The 14615-nt window shown below is 45.1% G+C and overlaps 1 protein-coding gene and 1 non-coding gene across 2 annotated transcripts in view; both read left to right on the top strand.

Moving 5' to 3' along the window:
• Positions 1 to 14615, top strand: part of ARHGAP31 (Rho GTPase activating protein 31) — a 112873-nt gene that overhangs the window by 91387 nt on the left and 6871 nt on the right. Inside the window, exons 9-11 of the mRNA XM_059391899.1 lie at positions 1158 to 1220; positions 3114 to 3689; positions 6426 to 6706. Coding sequence (XP_059247882.1) covers positions 1158 to 1220; positions 3114 to 3689; positions 6426 to 6706 — 920 coding nt within the window. The remainder of the gene's footprint in view (positions 1 to 1157; positions 1221 to 3113; positions 3690 to 6425; positions 6707 to 14615) is intronic.
• On the top strand, positions 7204 to 7310 carry LOC132012666 (U6 spliceosomal RNA). Its single transcript, XR_009402670.1, has one exon. It is a non-coding gene; the product is annotated as a U6 spliceosomal RNA (small nuclear RNA).

The following is a 14615-nucleotide window of genomic DNA, read 5'->3' as shown; positions in this document are numbered from 1 at the left end:
CAGGCAGTTGTAGGATAAGTCAGTTTGTAAACTTGCGGAAGTAGCAGATGGCGAAGGGGCAAGGGTTCTAGTGCCTGAGCAGAAGCAAGGAGGTTGAAGGCCGTCTTGCTGTCTCCAGGGTTTTGGGTGAAGATGGCCCTGTCCCCTCCTTACAGGGCCCAGACAGAGAGAAGCCCTGAGCCAAGGAGGCCAAGGGGCTAATTTAGAGCCTCTCAGAAGCAGCAGGGTTTGGGCAAGGAGAGAAATGTGGGAAATTTAAGAGGGATGAAACAGCTCAGTTTGGGGTAGAGCCAACTCCCAGGGCTTCCTACGGACCAGCTGCATGTCCGAGTTCACCACCTGAAGGGGCAGAGTTGGCACTGGAAGCCAGATCTGTCTGAATCCACAGTGACCTCACAGCCACGAGTCCTGGGACCCCACTCGGCTCCCAGACTGCCCTCTTTCCCCTCCTGGCAAGCTCGTCAAGAGGAACTACCTTTCAACCACTTCAGCTCCCAGAGAAGAAACGAAATCTTTAAGTGCCTAATCCCGTGCCTGGAATAAGTGTTTACTTATTTAAGCCACACTCCTCCCCAGATCTGCCTGGGTGGTTTACCAAGACGCACAGGAGACTTGGTTTGGATCTGCTCCAGGGTGAGATGCGTTAGAGCAGCAACCAGCCTACAGGCCTCAGGAGCAGAGCTGCACGTGGGAGAAAGGGGACTTCGGTCCCCGGGGCCCCCTCCTTGGCTGTACCACATTCCTGGGTGCCGTCAGTTGTGGCGACAGCCAAGAATCCTGCTCTCCAGCCTGTAGGATGGGGGGAGTTGCCTTGAGCCTCATAGACTCTATCTACCCCCTGGATGAATCTTTGTATCATAAAATTTGGTTCAGGGCTCATTTGCTAAAAGCTATTTGACAAAATTGTAATTTACCTTTATCTGTAAAATATTCACGAGTCTTTGATCTAGAAATGCCCTGTTTTTGTCAGCTCAGTCTCATTATGAAAGGAGGAGCATCCAGGGTGGGGTGGGGGAATGTTTACCATGGGGGAAAACTCTAAATACTTGAAAAACTTTAGCAAAGAAAGTTCTCTTGTGTACTTAGAGCCTGATTTTTGTTCTGAACGCTTCCTCTCAATATGCATTCATCAGGAATATTTTTTCTTTTGTCTTTAGTGGAAAAGGCTACTATCCGGCCAGCTAAAAGCATGGACTCGCTGTGCTCAGTGCCTGTGGAAGGTGAGCTCTCGCAACTGCTCTCTCGGAGCTGGGGGTCACCACTGGGAGACACGAGCTCCCCTACCAGACTTGCCTTCATGAGTTACCTGCCTGCCAATCTCATCACAGTCACGCACAGTCCCAAATCCCTCCTGACCCTTCCTGAACCCAGCAGGTTCACACAGCCCTTGCCTTAACCACCTCCCCAGCCTCTCCCCACCCCACATTACACAAGTCTTGGCCTCAAGGGCCATCCTCCTCCCCCCACCTTCCTCTCCCCACAGCTGGTGATGGCAGCCATTGTACACTCAAACCTGAACTAGGTAAAAGGGCAACACCTGCAAGCTAAGGCAGGTGAGGCTTTCACCTTAGGCATAAGGAAGAGCCAAGCACTGGTTTTTACCTCATAGTTTGGTGCCTAGATACTTACATGTTTTGAATTTGCCCATTTCCTTCTGCAGGCAGTAGCTTCATCGTATCTGCCAGGTCGTGATTTCGAGCCTGGAGATTGGTTCATTCATTCACCAGTACACAGAGATGGGCACCAGCCTGGCATGTAGCCAGTCAGCCGGGGGTGGAGTAGATGTGTATAGAGTTGCACGCGAGGTGACACATCCTCACAGTGACACCAGCGTGAACACACGCTGGTCTTCAGGGCTGCTTCGCCTATCCCTCTGGCTTCTGTTCTTGTTAAGGAGCCAACAAGCACCTCTATGAGTTATAAGGCACAAGGCTTCCCCAGCAGCAGAAGGTTCATACGCCCACATGTATCCCGTGACTTTTCCAGCTCCTTTAATGGAAACCATTTTGCTCTTTGATAAAGGAGGCAGCCTGAAACCGTGCAGAACGTCCACAGAACAACCTTTTAAAAAATAACTGTAAACTTGTAAAATCCTCCATGAGCTCTTTTTCAAGCTGACTCGATACTTTTAGCATTTTTGTGCCTTTATATTTGGCCATTTGCTTTAGTTTTGAAACCCCCTGAGGCGGTTCTACTGAATTTAGGTGAGGACCTAAACTGAGGTCCTCACTTTGGTGGGCACTGGGCTGGTTCTCTGCCTCTCTGAGTCTCGGTTTCCTCATGTGTTAAAGGAGGTGATTACACTTCTCCTCCATGAGCAATCAGGAGAATTGTAAAGCTCGTATCACATAAGACGTCCAGCAGAGCCCTTGGTACCTCGTGCAGTTTTTCTCCTGATCCCAGGCAACTCCCGTGTTATCTCACGCCTTGTTTATTTCCGATACAGATTTTTCTCCTCTTTGCTTTCACTTGTCAGTCCGTTGGGAAATTGCTGCTCACAACTGGGCTTTCTAACTTTTAGTTAATTTACATTTCTAGTTTCTCATCCCCTGAATCAGCAGGAGGAAGCCTGGGAAAAGGGAGAAAGGTCTAGCTGAGAACAGCATTTGTTTCCTTGCTGGGAAATCCAACCCCTTTTGGGTCTGTCTGCCAGAAGACACTTAAAACAATACATTCGAAAGTTTTAAAGTAAAACAGAATTCTGCTATTTTGCCCTTTGTCTTCTCCTTCATTTTGGGAAAACTTCATTCCCTCTCCCATCTTTGTCTTTTTTCACGATCTACATTTACTGCCGGGTGGATGACCACTGTGTCTAGCAACATTAGCCATTTGGAAACTGCTCTCCTTGCGGAGTTTCAAACAGATGCGTAGAGCACAACAGAGAATGGTCCTGTCAGGCCATCGTGCCAACATTCTGTGCACAGGAGAAGATGCTTACTCTCCCGTCAACCAAACGTTGTCTGTCTCTTTTGGGAGGGCTATACCCTTTTTAGAAGGTTATGCCTTCCCAATGTTCAGGTGTTGTACACCTTCCCTTACTGGAAGGCTGTGTTGTGGTGTGTGTGTGTGTGTGCCAAGGCTTCTGACCGTGTGTGTGTTTGCTTTTTCACTAGGGAAAGAAACCAAAGGAAATTTTAATCGAACGGTCACCACTGGTGGATTTTTCATCCCAGCGGCAAAATTGCATTCAACCAACACTGGTAGCTCATGTGACCTCAGCAACCAGGAGGGCGAATGGGGCCAGGAGGGGATGCCGGCAGGGGCGGAGGGGGGCTTCAACATGAGCAGTGACCGAAGCCAACTTCAGGGCGCTCAGGCCCGGCCCCCACCTGAGCAGCTGAAGGTGTTCCGGCCTCTCGAGGATCCAGAGAGTGAGCAAACAGCCCCGAAGATGCTGGGTATGTTCTACACATCGAACGACAGCCCCAGCAAATCTGTCTTTACCAGCAGTCTCTTCCAGATGGAGCCCTCTCCCCGTCACCAGCGCAAGGCCCTGAACATCTCTGAGCCCTTTGCGGTGTCCGTTCCGCTGCGCGTGTCAGCGGTCATCAGCACCAACAGCACCCCGTGCAGAACACCCCCGAAGGAGCTCCAGTCACTTTCCAGCCTGGAAGAATTTTCTTTCCAGGGGTCAGAGAGTGGAGGTTGGCCTGAAGATAACAAGCCACTGGGAGCTGAGACATCTACAGGTAAAGCAGGAATTCCTTTCATCGAAAGGAATTTAAAAAAATAGACAAAGTTGCCTAACCAGAGTTTGCAAGATAATGTAGTGAAGTGGTTAAGACTGCATCTCTGGGGATGCCTGGGTGGCTCAGTGGATTAAGCCCCTGCCTTCGGCTCAGGTCATGATCTGAGGGTCCTGGGATCAAGTCCCGCATTGGCCTCTCTGCACAGTGGGGAGCCTGCTTCCCCCTCTCCCTCTGCCTGCCTCTCTGCCTGTGATCTGTCTGCCAAATAAAAAATTAAAATCTTAAAAAAAAAAAAAAAGACTGTGGGCTCTGGAGCCAGATTGCCCAAGACCAGTGTCAGCCATTTCACTGGATGATCTTTAGCAGCTGTGTGCCTCAACTGCTTGAGCTGTAAAATGGGAATGAAGTTCCTAATCATATCCTCTTCGTAAGTTTGCTGGGAATATTAAATTAGTTAATACATGGGAAGCTCTCAGAACAGGGAGTAATACATAGCAAGTACTCAGCAAATGTTGCCTATTATTTTATTCTCCCATATAGTGAGCAGGCAGGAGGAAAAGCTCAAGGAAGTCAACTCTTCTGGACTCAACCTCTCTCCATCCATCCATCCATCCACCCCTCACTTCTACCTCATATCTGAAGAGAATATGGCTAGCAACCCTAGCAATGAGAAAGGGTATCTTGCTCCCAATTTCCATATATCAAATGCAGGGAAGACTCCGTTGGGCCGGCTTGGGACACGTGCCCAGCCTTGGATGAATCATGGGTGCCAGACACTTAGGGTTCTAGGATTGGCTAAGGCTGAGTGTCTGAACCATCTCTTGAGTTAGGAAGGGTTCTGTGGTCAACAGCCAGCTGTGAGCCACATAAAAGGGAAGTAGGGAGAACCACAAAGGAAAGGATGACTGATAGACAAACCAGCAAATGCCCACTTTGGTTTAAGCCTATTTTTGCTATTAATATTAGCTAACGTTTTTTGAACAACTCTTATGGTATTAGGCACTGTCCTAAGTGTTCTGCACAAAAACCCTGTGAGGTACAGTTTGTTACTATCCTTCCCATTTGCTTAGAGAGGAAATCAGTTAACTTGCCAAATGACTCAGAGCAAGGAAGTAGAAGAACCAGGATTTTAACCCAGATTTTAAAACCCGTGCTTTAAAACACTCCCCTGTGCACCTTCACATGTTTACAAGGGGCTGTGGAGGCTCAGAGATTGTTAGAATAGGATCCCTTTGCCCAGCGAGCTCATGAACTAGGAAGAGAAACTAAAACCGTACCAAAGTGTGGCACAGGGTCAGCCTGTCTAGTAGCACAAGACTCTCCTTGGGCTTTTTTTTTTTTTAAGAGATTTATTTATTTATTTTTCTAGAAAGCAAGAGAGCACAAGGGGGAGGGGCAGAGAGGGGAGAGAGAATCTCAAGCAGACTCTGAGCTCAGCATGCAGCCCAACATAGGGCCCGATCTCACAACCCTGATTGAGATCATGACATGAGTTGGTTACTTAACTGACTGCCCTACCCAAGAGCCTCCCTCCTTGGGCTCTTTGAATGATGGAGGACTTCAGTCCCTGAAAGATAATGAAAGAGGTGTTCAGAAAGGATTTCAGGGGCATCAAGAAGAGGCAGTCTTCTCGGGAGGATTCTAGGAAGGCTTTCCAGAAGAGGTGACATTTGGGAGGGCTTTCGTAAATGGGTGGGCTTTCTCCATACAGAAAAAATGGGGAAGGCATTCTGGGGTGAGAGGCAGCTGAGTATTGTGGAAAGTCTGTAGGTTTTGGACTTCACCTGGGGTGATTTGAATCCTAGCTTTAGCACTTTGGGGCTGTGTGACAGTGGACGGTGGTTGATATCGCTGAGCCAGGAGTGGTCACTCTCACAAGGGCTGGGGTGAACTCTGAACAGGGGAATGTCCATAAAATGCCTGTTCACAGTCTGGCTCACAGACGATGTTCAATAAGTATTTTGTCCTTTTCTCCTCCGTTTCCCTTCAGGACAGGGGGCAGAAGATGAGCAAAAACTCAGGGGCATCATGTGATGCCCTGTGTGGAGAATGTTCTGTGGGGGGGGCTGGTGGGATGGAGCAGGGTGAGGGCTAGAAGAGGAAGGGAAGTACTTGAGGAAAAAGTGTTCTCAGAGTCTTTTGTGAGATATATCCAAATTGGTGTGGAGTTGCCCCCTGGGAAGAGTCACACTGGAAGCTGTCAGTCAAAATCACAGCCCATCTCTGTGGCTTGGTGTAAATAAGGGATTCCTGTGCCCTAGGCAACAGCTTGACTCCTCAGGGTCTGAATTTACTTAGATGTGAAGTGAAAGATTAGATTAGAACAGGGTTTCTCAACTTGGTACTATTGACATTGTGGCTGGGCAACTCTTTGTTGGGGGCAGGGGCTGTTTTACGTTTCGTAGGATATTTGGCAACATTCCTGACTTCTGCCCACTAAATGCCCATAGCCACCCCCTCCTCACCCAAATGTCTCCTGGGGAGGGAAAGAGCAGGGGATCCCCAGTCACGAGCCCCTGGACTGGGGGATCTTCAAGACCCATCCCATCTCTGACAGTCTGTGACTCTGGGAACTAAAACAGGACACGGCGAGGGGGAAAGGGTCAAAATGTGAAAAGCAGCAAGCTGGGAGAATTCCCTCCATCCTCGTGAAGCGGGACTAGTCCAGGACAGTGACTACGCGGGTTAGGGCCTCTCTGCAAATGAAGTCTTCAACATAACTCTCATCCTTCACAGCTTCCGTACCTAAGAAGGGGGTTCTCGAGGAAGCCAAACCAGGACCAGAAGCAGTGAGGACGGTGGAATGCAACAAAGACCTTCCCCTGGAGCCAGGCCCCCAACAGGAGGAAAAGAAGGCCTCGGAAACATCCCTGGACTGTCAACATTCAAGTGACTTAGAAGAGAGGCTGGACCCAGAGAAGGCGGAGGAGGAGGGTCGAGAGGCTGACCAGGTGGAGCCCAGTACTCTGCAGGAGAGCCCCGGGGCCAGAGCCGAAGCAGTGTTTCTCCAGGACGTGGTAAGATGCACTCACCACGGGGGCCAGCCAGTACAGTCCTCTTTGTCCCAGAGGCTCCTAGTAGAACTGAAAGCAGGGATTTGTGGGGGGAGGAGGGGGAATTGTTTAAGAACCAGTTTCTGCCAACGTGACTTGAGGAGACAACCTTCACAACCACGTGCTGGGAGTTAGGGCCGCTGTAGTGGCTCGAGAGGGCCGAAATAAGGTTCCCAAAAGATGTGTTTGCAACCATAGAAAGAGAAGGATACAGAGATTCTTACAGGGATTGAATTTTGGGGGAGGGGCAAGTATAAATTAATGCCACCAGGCTACCCTGGGATTTTATGCTTTATAGGCACTCTTTTGTGAGGAGAATGGTTTGGGAAAGGCAGGAGAGGAGGCATGGGTGCCAGTTAGAAGGGTAGTATGTGACAGGCCAGGCAAGAAAACATGGTGGCTTGGAGGAGGGAACAAGGAAAGAAATGGAAGGCTTCAAAAGCTATTTAGAAACTAGAATGGTGCTCGCTTCGGCCACACTTATACTAAAATTGGAACAATACAGAGAAGATTAGCATAGCCCCTGTGCTAGCATGATATACAAATTCGTGAAGCGTTCCATATTTTGGGGGTGAGTGCCTGGCTCTGTCGTGCAATGGATAGCGCATTGACTTCTTCCATATTTTTGGGGTGGGGGGTGTTCCTGCCTGGCTCAGTTGGTAGAGCATGTGACTCTCAATCTCAGCGCTGAGTTCAAGCCCTACATTGGGCATGGAGCCTACTAAAATAAAATAAAATAAAATAAAATAAAAAGCAGTGTCTGAAATAGAATTTATCACCCACACAGAGAAAGAAGCTAGAATGAACAGGACTTGGTAAAGGATTGGATAAGAGTGAGGAAGAAGGAAGAGTCAAAACACCTCATAGATTTCTGATCTAAGCAGAAAGACGCACTATGGTCCACTTACTTGAGATGGTGGGAGAGGAGAGTTTATGTGCTCATTTACTTTTCTAAATACTTATTTCTTATAAGAGATCAGTTCGTGTAGGTGCTAAGGAGAGTAAGCAGTTGAGTGAAAGTCTGCCTCTGCCTGAAGGTGAAATGGGAGGAGACACAAGTCAGTGTGATATGGTAGAAACAGATCTCAAAAACACCCCTGCCTTTTGACCAAGGAATCCTACTGCTGGAGAGTTCTCTGAAGGAAACAATCAAATAGAAATACCACAAAAGAAAACCTCTTATTGAAAAAGAAGCAAGATGGTGAAGTAGGAGACCCTATTTCAGCCTATCCCCTAAAGTGAGCTAATTATCTACCAGAACACTCTGAACACCCATGGAATCAGCCTGAGCTGTAGGATTAGACAGTTCTGGATCTCTTCGGGGGCAGAAGACAACAGTGGAATGGTAAAGCGGAGTAGGAACGATCAGACTGATATCGGAGGATAAACAGAAGGGCGAGGGAGCCACTAGAAGCCACCCATTGGAAAGTAATACCCCAATACAAGAGTGCCTGTGATTGGGGGCCAGCATTAACTTGGAGTCTGGTTAAAAGCGCTCAAAAAGAGCAAAAGATCTTAAGGGGAAGCTGGTGGAATCACGCAGTCATGGGCACGGGCCAAAACCCACAGACCCAGGAGGGCCACCGCCAGTGACCATCTGTGCCAGAGAGAGTATGGTGGAGCCCCCGGGGTTGCACGGCTTGTACCACAGATCAGCGGGGCACACTCCCACCCCACATGAGGGAGTCTGGTGACAGTGCCAGCCTGCGCTCCCTAGAACTTTTGCTCAGTGTGCGACCAGGGTCTGACCCACTCCCTGCCAGTACCCAAGAAAGCTCCATCCTGACGCTAGCTGGTGATCTGTAGAAGAGGCCGAGGGTCTGGACTCTCCCAGCTAGGGCCTGAAGGAATTCAGTGCGATCCCCTGTGGTGGCAACCTGAGGGCTGGGCCCCAGACAGTAGTAGTCCTGGCAAAGGCAGCCACCAGAAGCGGGCTCCCTGGACCAGTATCGCTTGGGGTTTTAGTGGCACGGGGGTGCAGAGACAAGTGGGCGCTTCAGGTGCCCCCTGAGACAGTGGCTGGGGACGTGCTATGCCTGTGGGAGGCTGCATGGCTCAGCGGAGTTTGCAGAGGGGGAGTCTGTGTGTTCTGGACCACCCAGAGGGGAGCAGATGGAGGCTTCTCTCTGAGTCGGAGGTCTGGGTGCAGTTTGCTTTCCACCAAACCTCTGAGAAGCCACAAAGAGCCTCCAAAGAGAAAACCTCCAGAGAACAAAGCCTGAAAAACCAGTTTTCACAGAGCCCAGTCCCTTGATAGGGGGCAGGAGGACTCAACCCAAGCAAGACTGACTGAAAAATAATGCGGCAGGCCCCTCCCCCCGGAAAGCCAGTCAAAAGAACAAGAGGACAACCACCACAGGGTAAACTCCAATATCAGGGGAAAAGAAGATATTAAACTCCCGGTATTGCCTTAAAACCTGTATATTTCATAGATTCAACTTTTACTTTTAAATTTGTTCTCACTATTCTTGTTCTCTTTAATTTTTTTAACCTACTTACCATTACAACTAGAGGTTTACTACAATATATTCCATAATAACATTTTAACTTGAACTTTTTTCATACTTATACCTTTTTTCTTTTTCTTTTCTATTTTTTTAAATATACATATAGATATAAGCTTCAAGGTAAACCTCTTTCCCTAATCAATACTACCCCTGTATATAAACCAGTTTTAATTTCCCTTTATCCCTGGAAAGTTGAGTCTTTTAACAAAAATACACCCAGAAAGAATAAAATGACATTCCTCTCCCACATCAAGGATTTAACCACCCTCCCATCTTCTTCTTCTGTCAGTGTTCCTGTGTATTTGTTTTTGTTCTGGTATTATATAAATCCTATCCTTGGGGTTCATTTTGGGTGGGTTCTTTATTTTTCTTGTCATTTACTTTTGTTGGTCTTTTTGTTTGTATGCCTTATAAGCCTTATAAATCTTACCTTTGGGGCCCATTCTGGCTGGGTCTTTTCTTTTTTCTGCCTCTCTCTTTCTCTCTCTCTCTCTTTTTTTCTTTCTTTTTTGTGGTGACTTCGATTGCTCAGAAGTGTTCCAGGGTGCACCTTGCCTGGATCACAGCTGATACATTCAGCTACATATCTCCTCAACTGCCGCTCACCAAAATTACTAGGAGGTATACCCAACAGAAGAAAAATTCAGAGATTGTGCCCTCTCCATCAGAACTATTGGATATGGACATAAATAATATGTTGGAAAGGGAATTCAGGGTAACAATTATCCAAGCAAAGGCTAAGTTGGAGAAAATCATTAGTGACAACATGGAATCGCTAAGGACAGAAGTAAAAGACACCCGTGAGAAGTTAAAAATGCTATCAATGAGATCCCATCTAATCTAAATACTCTAACAGCTAGGGTAACTGAGGCAGAAGATAGAATTAGTGATCTAGAGGACAAACTGATAGAGAGAAAGGATCAGGAGGAGGCCTGGAACAAACAGCTTAGAAGCCATGAAAACAGAATTAGGAAAACAAATGATGCCATGAAACGTTCCAATGTCTGAATTATTGGGATCCCTGAGGGAGGAGGAGAAAGAAAGAAGACTACTAGATATAGTTGAAAAAATTCTCTGTGAAAATTTTCCCAGTCTGGGGAATGGAACCAGCGTTCGTGCCGTAGAGGTAGAAAGAACAACCCCCAAGATCAACGAATCTAGAAAGACCTTGAAGCACTTGATTGTAAGACTGATGATCATGATTTTAGACAAGAGCTTTTGAGAGCAGCTAGGGGGAAGAGATTCCTTATGTACAGAAGAAGGTCCATCAGAATAATGTCAGACCTGTCCACAGAAACCTGGCAAGCCAGAAAGGGCTGGCAAGACATATTCAGGGCCCTAAATGAGAAGAACATGCAGCTAAGAATACTTTATCCAGCAAGGATGACATTCAACATGGATGGAGAAATAAAGAGCTTCCAAGACCGGCAAGGTTTAATAAAGTATGTGACCACAAGCCGACACTACAAGAAATATTAAGAGGTATTCTATAAAAGAAGAATGAACCCAAGAGTGTCATAGAACAGAAGTTTACAGAGACAATCTATAGAAACAAGGACTTCACAGGCAACATGATGTCAATAAAAATGTATCTTTCAATAATCACTCTCAACATTAATGGCCTAAACACTCCCATAAGACAGCACAGGGTTGCAGATTGGATAAAATGACAGGACTCATCCATATATTGTCTGCAAGAGACCCGCTTGGAACCTAAGGATACATCCAGACTGAAAGTGAAGGGATGAAGAAGCATCTTTCATGCCAATGGGCCTCAAAAGAAAGCTGGGGTAGTGATTCTCATATCAGGTAAATTAGATTTTAAACTAAAGACTGTAGTCAGGGATAAAGAAGGACACTACATCATTCTTAAAGGGTTTATCCACCAAGAAGATCTAACAATTGTAAATATTTATGCCCCCAATATGGGAGCAGCCAACTACATAAGACAACTGTTAATCAAGATAAAGAGTCATATTGATATGAATACATGAATAGTAGGGGTTCTTAACATGCCACTCTCAGTAATGGACAGATCATCCAAGCAGAAAATCAATAAAGAAACAAGAGCATTGAATTGGACCAGATGGACCAGATGGACCTCAAAGATTTATACAGAACATTCTGTCCTGAAACAACAGAATACTCATTCTTCTTGAGCACGCATGGAACTTTCTCCAGAATAGACCACATACTGGGTCAAAATCAGGGCTCAACCGATTCCAAAAGATTGAGATTATTTCCTGCATTTTCTCAGACCACAGTACTTTGAAACTGGAACTCAACCACAAGAAAAAGTTTGGAAGGAATTCAAACACTTGGAAGCTAAAGACCACCCTGCTTAAGCATGTTTGGATTAACCAGAAAATTAAAGAAGAACTTAAACAATTCATGGACACCAATGAGAATGAAGACACTTCAGCCCAAAAACCTATGAGATATGGCAAAGACAGTCCTAAGGGGGAACTACATAGCCATCCAAGCCTCCCTCAAAAAATTGAAAAATCCAGAATACACCAGCTTTCTTTACACCTTAAAGAACTGGAGAATCGGGCGCCTGGGTGGCTCAGTGGGTTAAGCCGCTGCCTTCGGCTCAGGTCATGATCTCAGGGTTCTGGGATCGAGTCCCGCGTCGGGCGCTCTGCTCAGCAGGGGCCTGCTTCCTTCCCTTCCCCTCTCTCTGCCTGCCTCTCTACCTACTGTGATCTCTCTCTGTCAAATAAATAAAAAAAATCTTTAAAAAAAAAAAAAAGAACTGGAGAATCAACAACAAATTAAGCCAACCCCACACACAAGAAGGAAAATAATCAAAATTAGAGCAGAGCTCAATGAGACAAACTAGAGATACAGTAAATACATCAACAAAACTAGAAGGTGGTTTAAGAATCAATAAGATCGATAAACCATTGGGGAAAATAATCCAAAAGAAAGAGAGAGGACCTGAAATTAATAAAATTATGAATGAAAAGGAAGAGATCATGACTAACACCAAGGAAATAGAAACAATCATCAGAAATTATTATCAACAGTTATATGCCAATAAGTTAAGCAAACTAGACGAAATGGTTGTATTCCTGGAAACCTATAAACTTCCAAAACTGAATCAGGAAGAAATTGACAACCTGAATAGAGCAATATTTAGTAATGAGATTGAAGCAGTGGCCAAAAACCTCCCAAAAAACAATGGCCAGGACATGACAGATTCCGTGGAGAATTCTACCAAACATTTAAAGAAGAAATAATAACTATTCTTTTGAAGCTGTTTCAAAAAATAGAAACAGAAGGGAAACTTCCAGACTCTTTTTATGAAGCCAGCATTACCCTGATCCCTAAACCAAGCAAAGACCACACCAAAAAGGAGAATTTCAGACCAATGTCCCTGATGAATATGGATGCCAAGATTCTCAACAAGATCCCTAGCTAATAGGATCCAACAGTACATTAAAAAAATTATCCACCATGACCAGGTGGGATTTATCCATGGGATGCAAGGTGGTTCAACATTTGCAAATCAATCAATGTGATAGAATAAATCAATAAGAGAAGAGAGAAGAACCACATGGTCCTCTCAACTGATACAGAAAAGCACTTGACAAGATACTGCAACCGTTCCTGATTAAAACTATTCAAAGTATAAGGATAGAGGGAAAATTCCTCAACTTCATAAAATCTATCTATGAAAAACCCACAGCGAATATCATCCTCAATGGAGAAAAGCTGACAGCCTTCCCTTTGAGATTAGGAACACAACAAGGATGTCCACGCTCACCACTGTTGTTCAACATAGTGCTAGAAGTCCTAGAACCAGCAATCAGACAACAAAAAGAAAAAGAACATATTCATATTGGCAAAGAAGAAGTCAAACTCTCTATCTTCGGAGATGACACGATACTTTATATGAAAAACCCAAAAGACTCCACCTCCAAAATACTAGAACGCATACAGCAATTCAGTAATGTGGCAAAATCAAGGATACAAAATCAATGTACAGAAATCAGTTGCTTTCTTATACACTAACAATGAAATATAGAAAGGGAAATTAGAGAATCGATTCCATTTACTATAGCACCAAGAACCATAAGATACCTGTAAATAAACGTAACCAAAGAGGTAAAGGATTTGTACTCGAGGAACTACAGAACATTCATGAAAGAAATTGAAGAAGTCACAAAAAGTTGGAAGAGGATTCGATGCTCATGGATTGGAAGAATAAACATCATTAAAATGTCGGTACTGCCCAGAGCAATCTATACTTTCAATGCCATCCCAATCAAAATTCCACAAGCATTTTTCAAAGAGCTGGAACAATCCTAAAATTTATATGGAACCAGAAGAGACCCCGAATTTCTAAGGAAATGTTGAAAAATAAAAATAAAACTGGGGGCATCACATTGCCTGATTTCAAGCTTTACTACAAATCTGTGATCACCAAGACAGCATGGTACTGGCACAAAAGAGACACATAGACCAGTGGAACAGAGTAGAATACCCAGGTATGGAACCTCAACTCTATGGTCAAATAATCTTTGACAAAGCAGGAAAAAATATACAATGGAAAAAAGACATTGCTTCAATAAATTGTGCTGGGAAAATTGGACAGCAATGGGTAGAGGAATGAAACTTGACCATTCTCTTACACCATACACAAGGATAAACTCGAAATAGACAAAAGACCTCAACGTGAGGCGTGAATCTATCAAAATCCTAGAGGAGAACATAGGCACTAACTTCTTCGACATTGGCCACAGCAACTTCTTTCAAGATATGTCTCCAAAAGCAAAGGAAACAAAAGCGAAAATGAACTTTTGTGACTTCATCAAGATCAAAAGCTTCTGCACAGCAAAGGAAACAGTTAACAAAACAAAGAGGCAACCGATGGAATGGGAGAAGATATTCACAAATGACACTACAGACAAAAGGCTGATATCCAAGACCTATAAAGAACTCCTCAAACTCAACACACACAAAACAGATAATAATCATGTCAAAAAATGGGCAGAAGACATGAACAGACACTTCTCCAAAGAAGATATACAAATGGCTAACAGACACATGAAAAAATATTCATTATCATTAACCATCAGAGAGATTCAAATCAAAACCACACTGAGATACCACCTTACACAAGTCAGAATGGCTAAAATCAACAAGACAGTAAACAAGTGTTGGAGAGGATGTGGAGAAAGGGGAACCCTCTTACACTGTTGGTGGAAATGCAAGTTGGTGCAGCCACTTTGGAAAACAGTGTGGAGATTCCTTAAGAAATTTAAAATAGAGCTACCCTATGACCCTGCAATTGCACTACTGGGTATTTACCCAAAAGATACAGATGTAGTGAAAAGAAGGGCCATCTGTACCCCAATTTT

The sequence above is a fragment of the Mustela nigripes genome, chromosome 2, assembly GCF_022355385.1.
Source record: "Mustela nigripes isolate SB6536 chromosome 2, MUSNIG.SB6536, whole genome shotgun sequence".
In the NCBI taxonomy this organism is placed as follows: domain Eukaryota; kingdom Metazoa; phylum Chordata; class Mammalia; order Carnivora; family Mustelidae; genus Mustela; species Mustela nigripes.
Note: the sequence above shows the minus strand (reverse complement) of the source record. Positions and strands in the feature narration are given on the sequence as shown.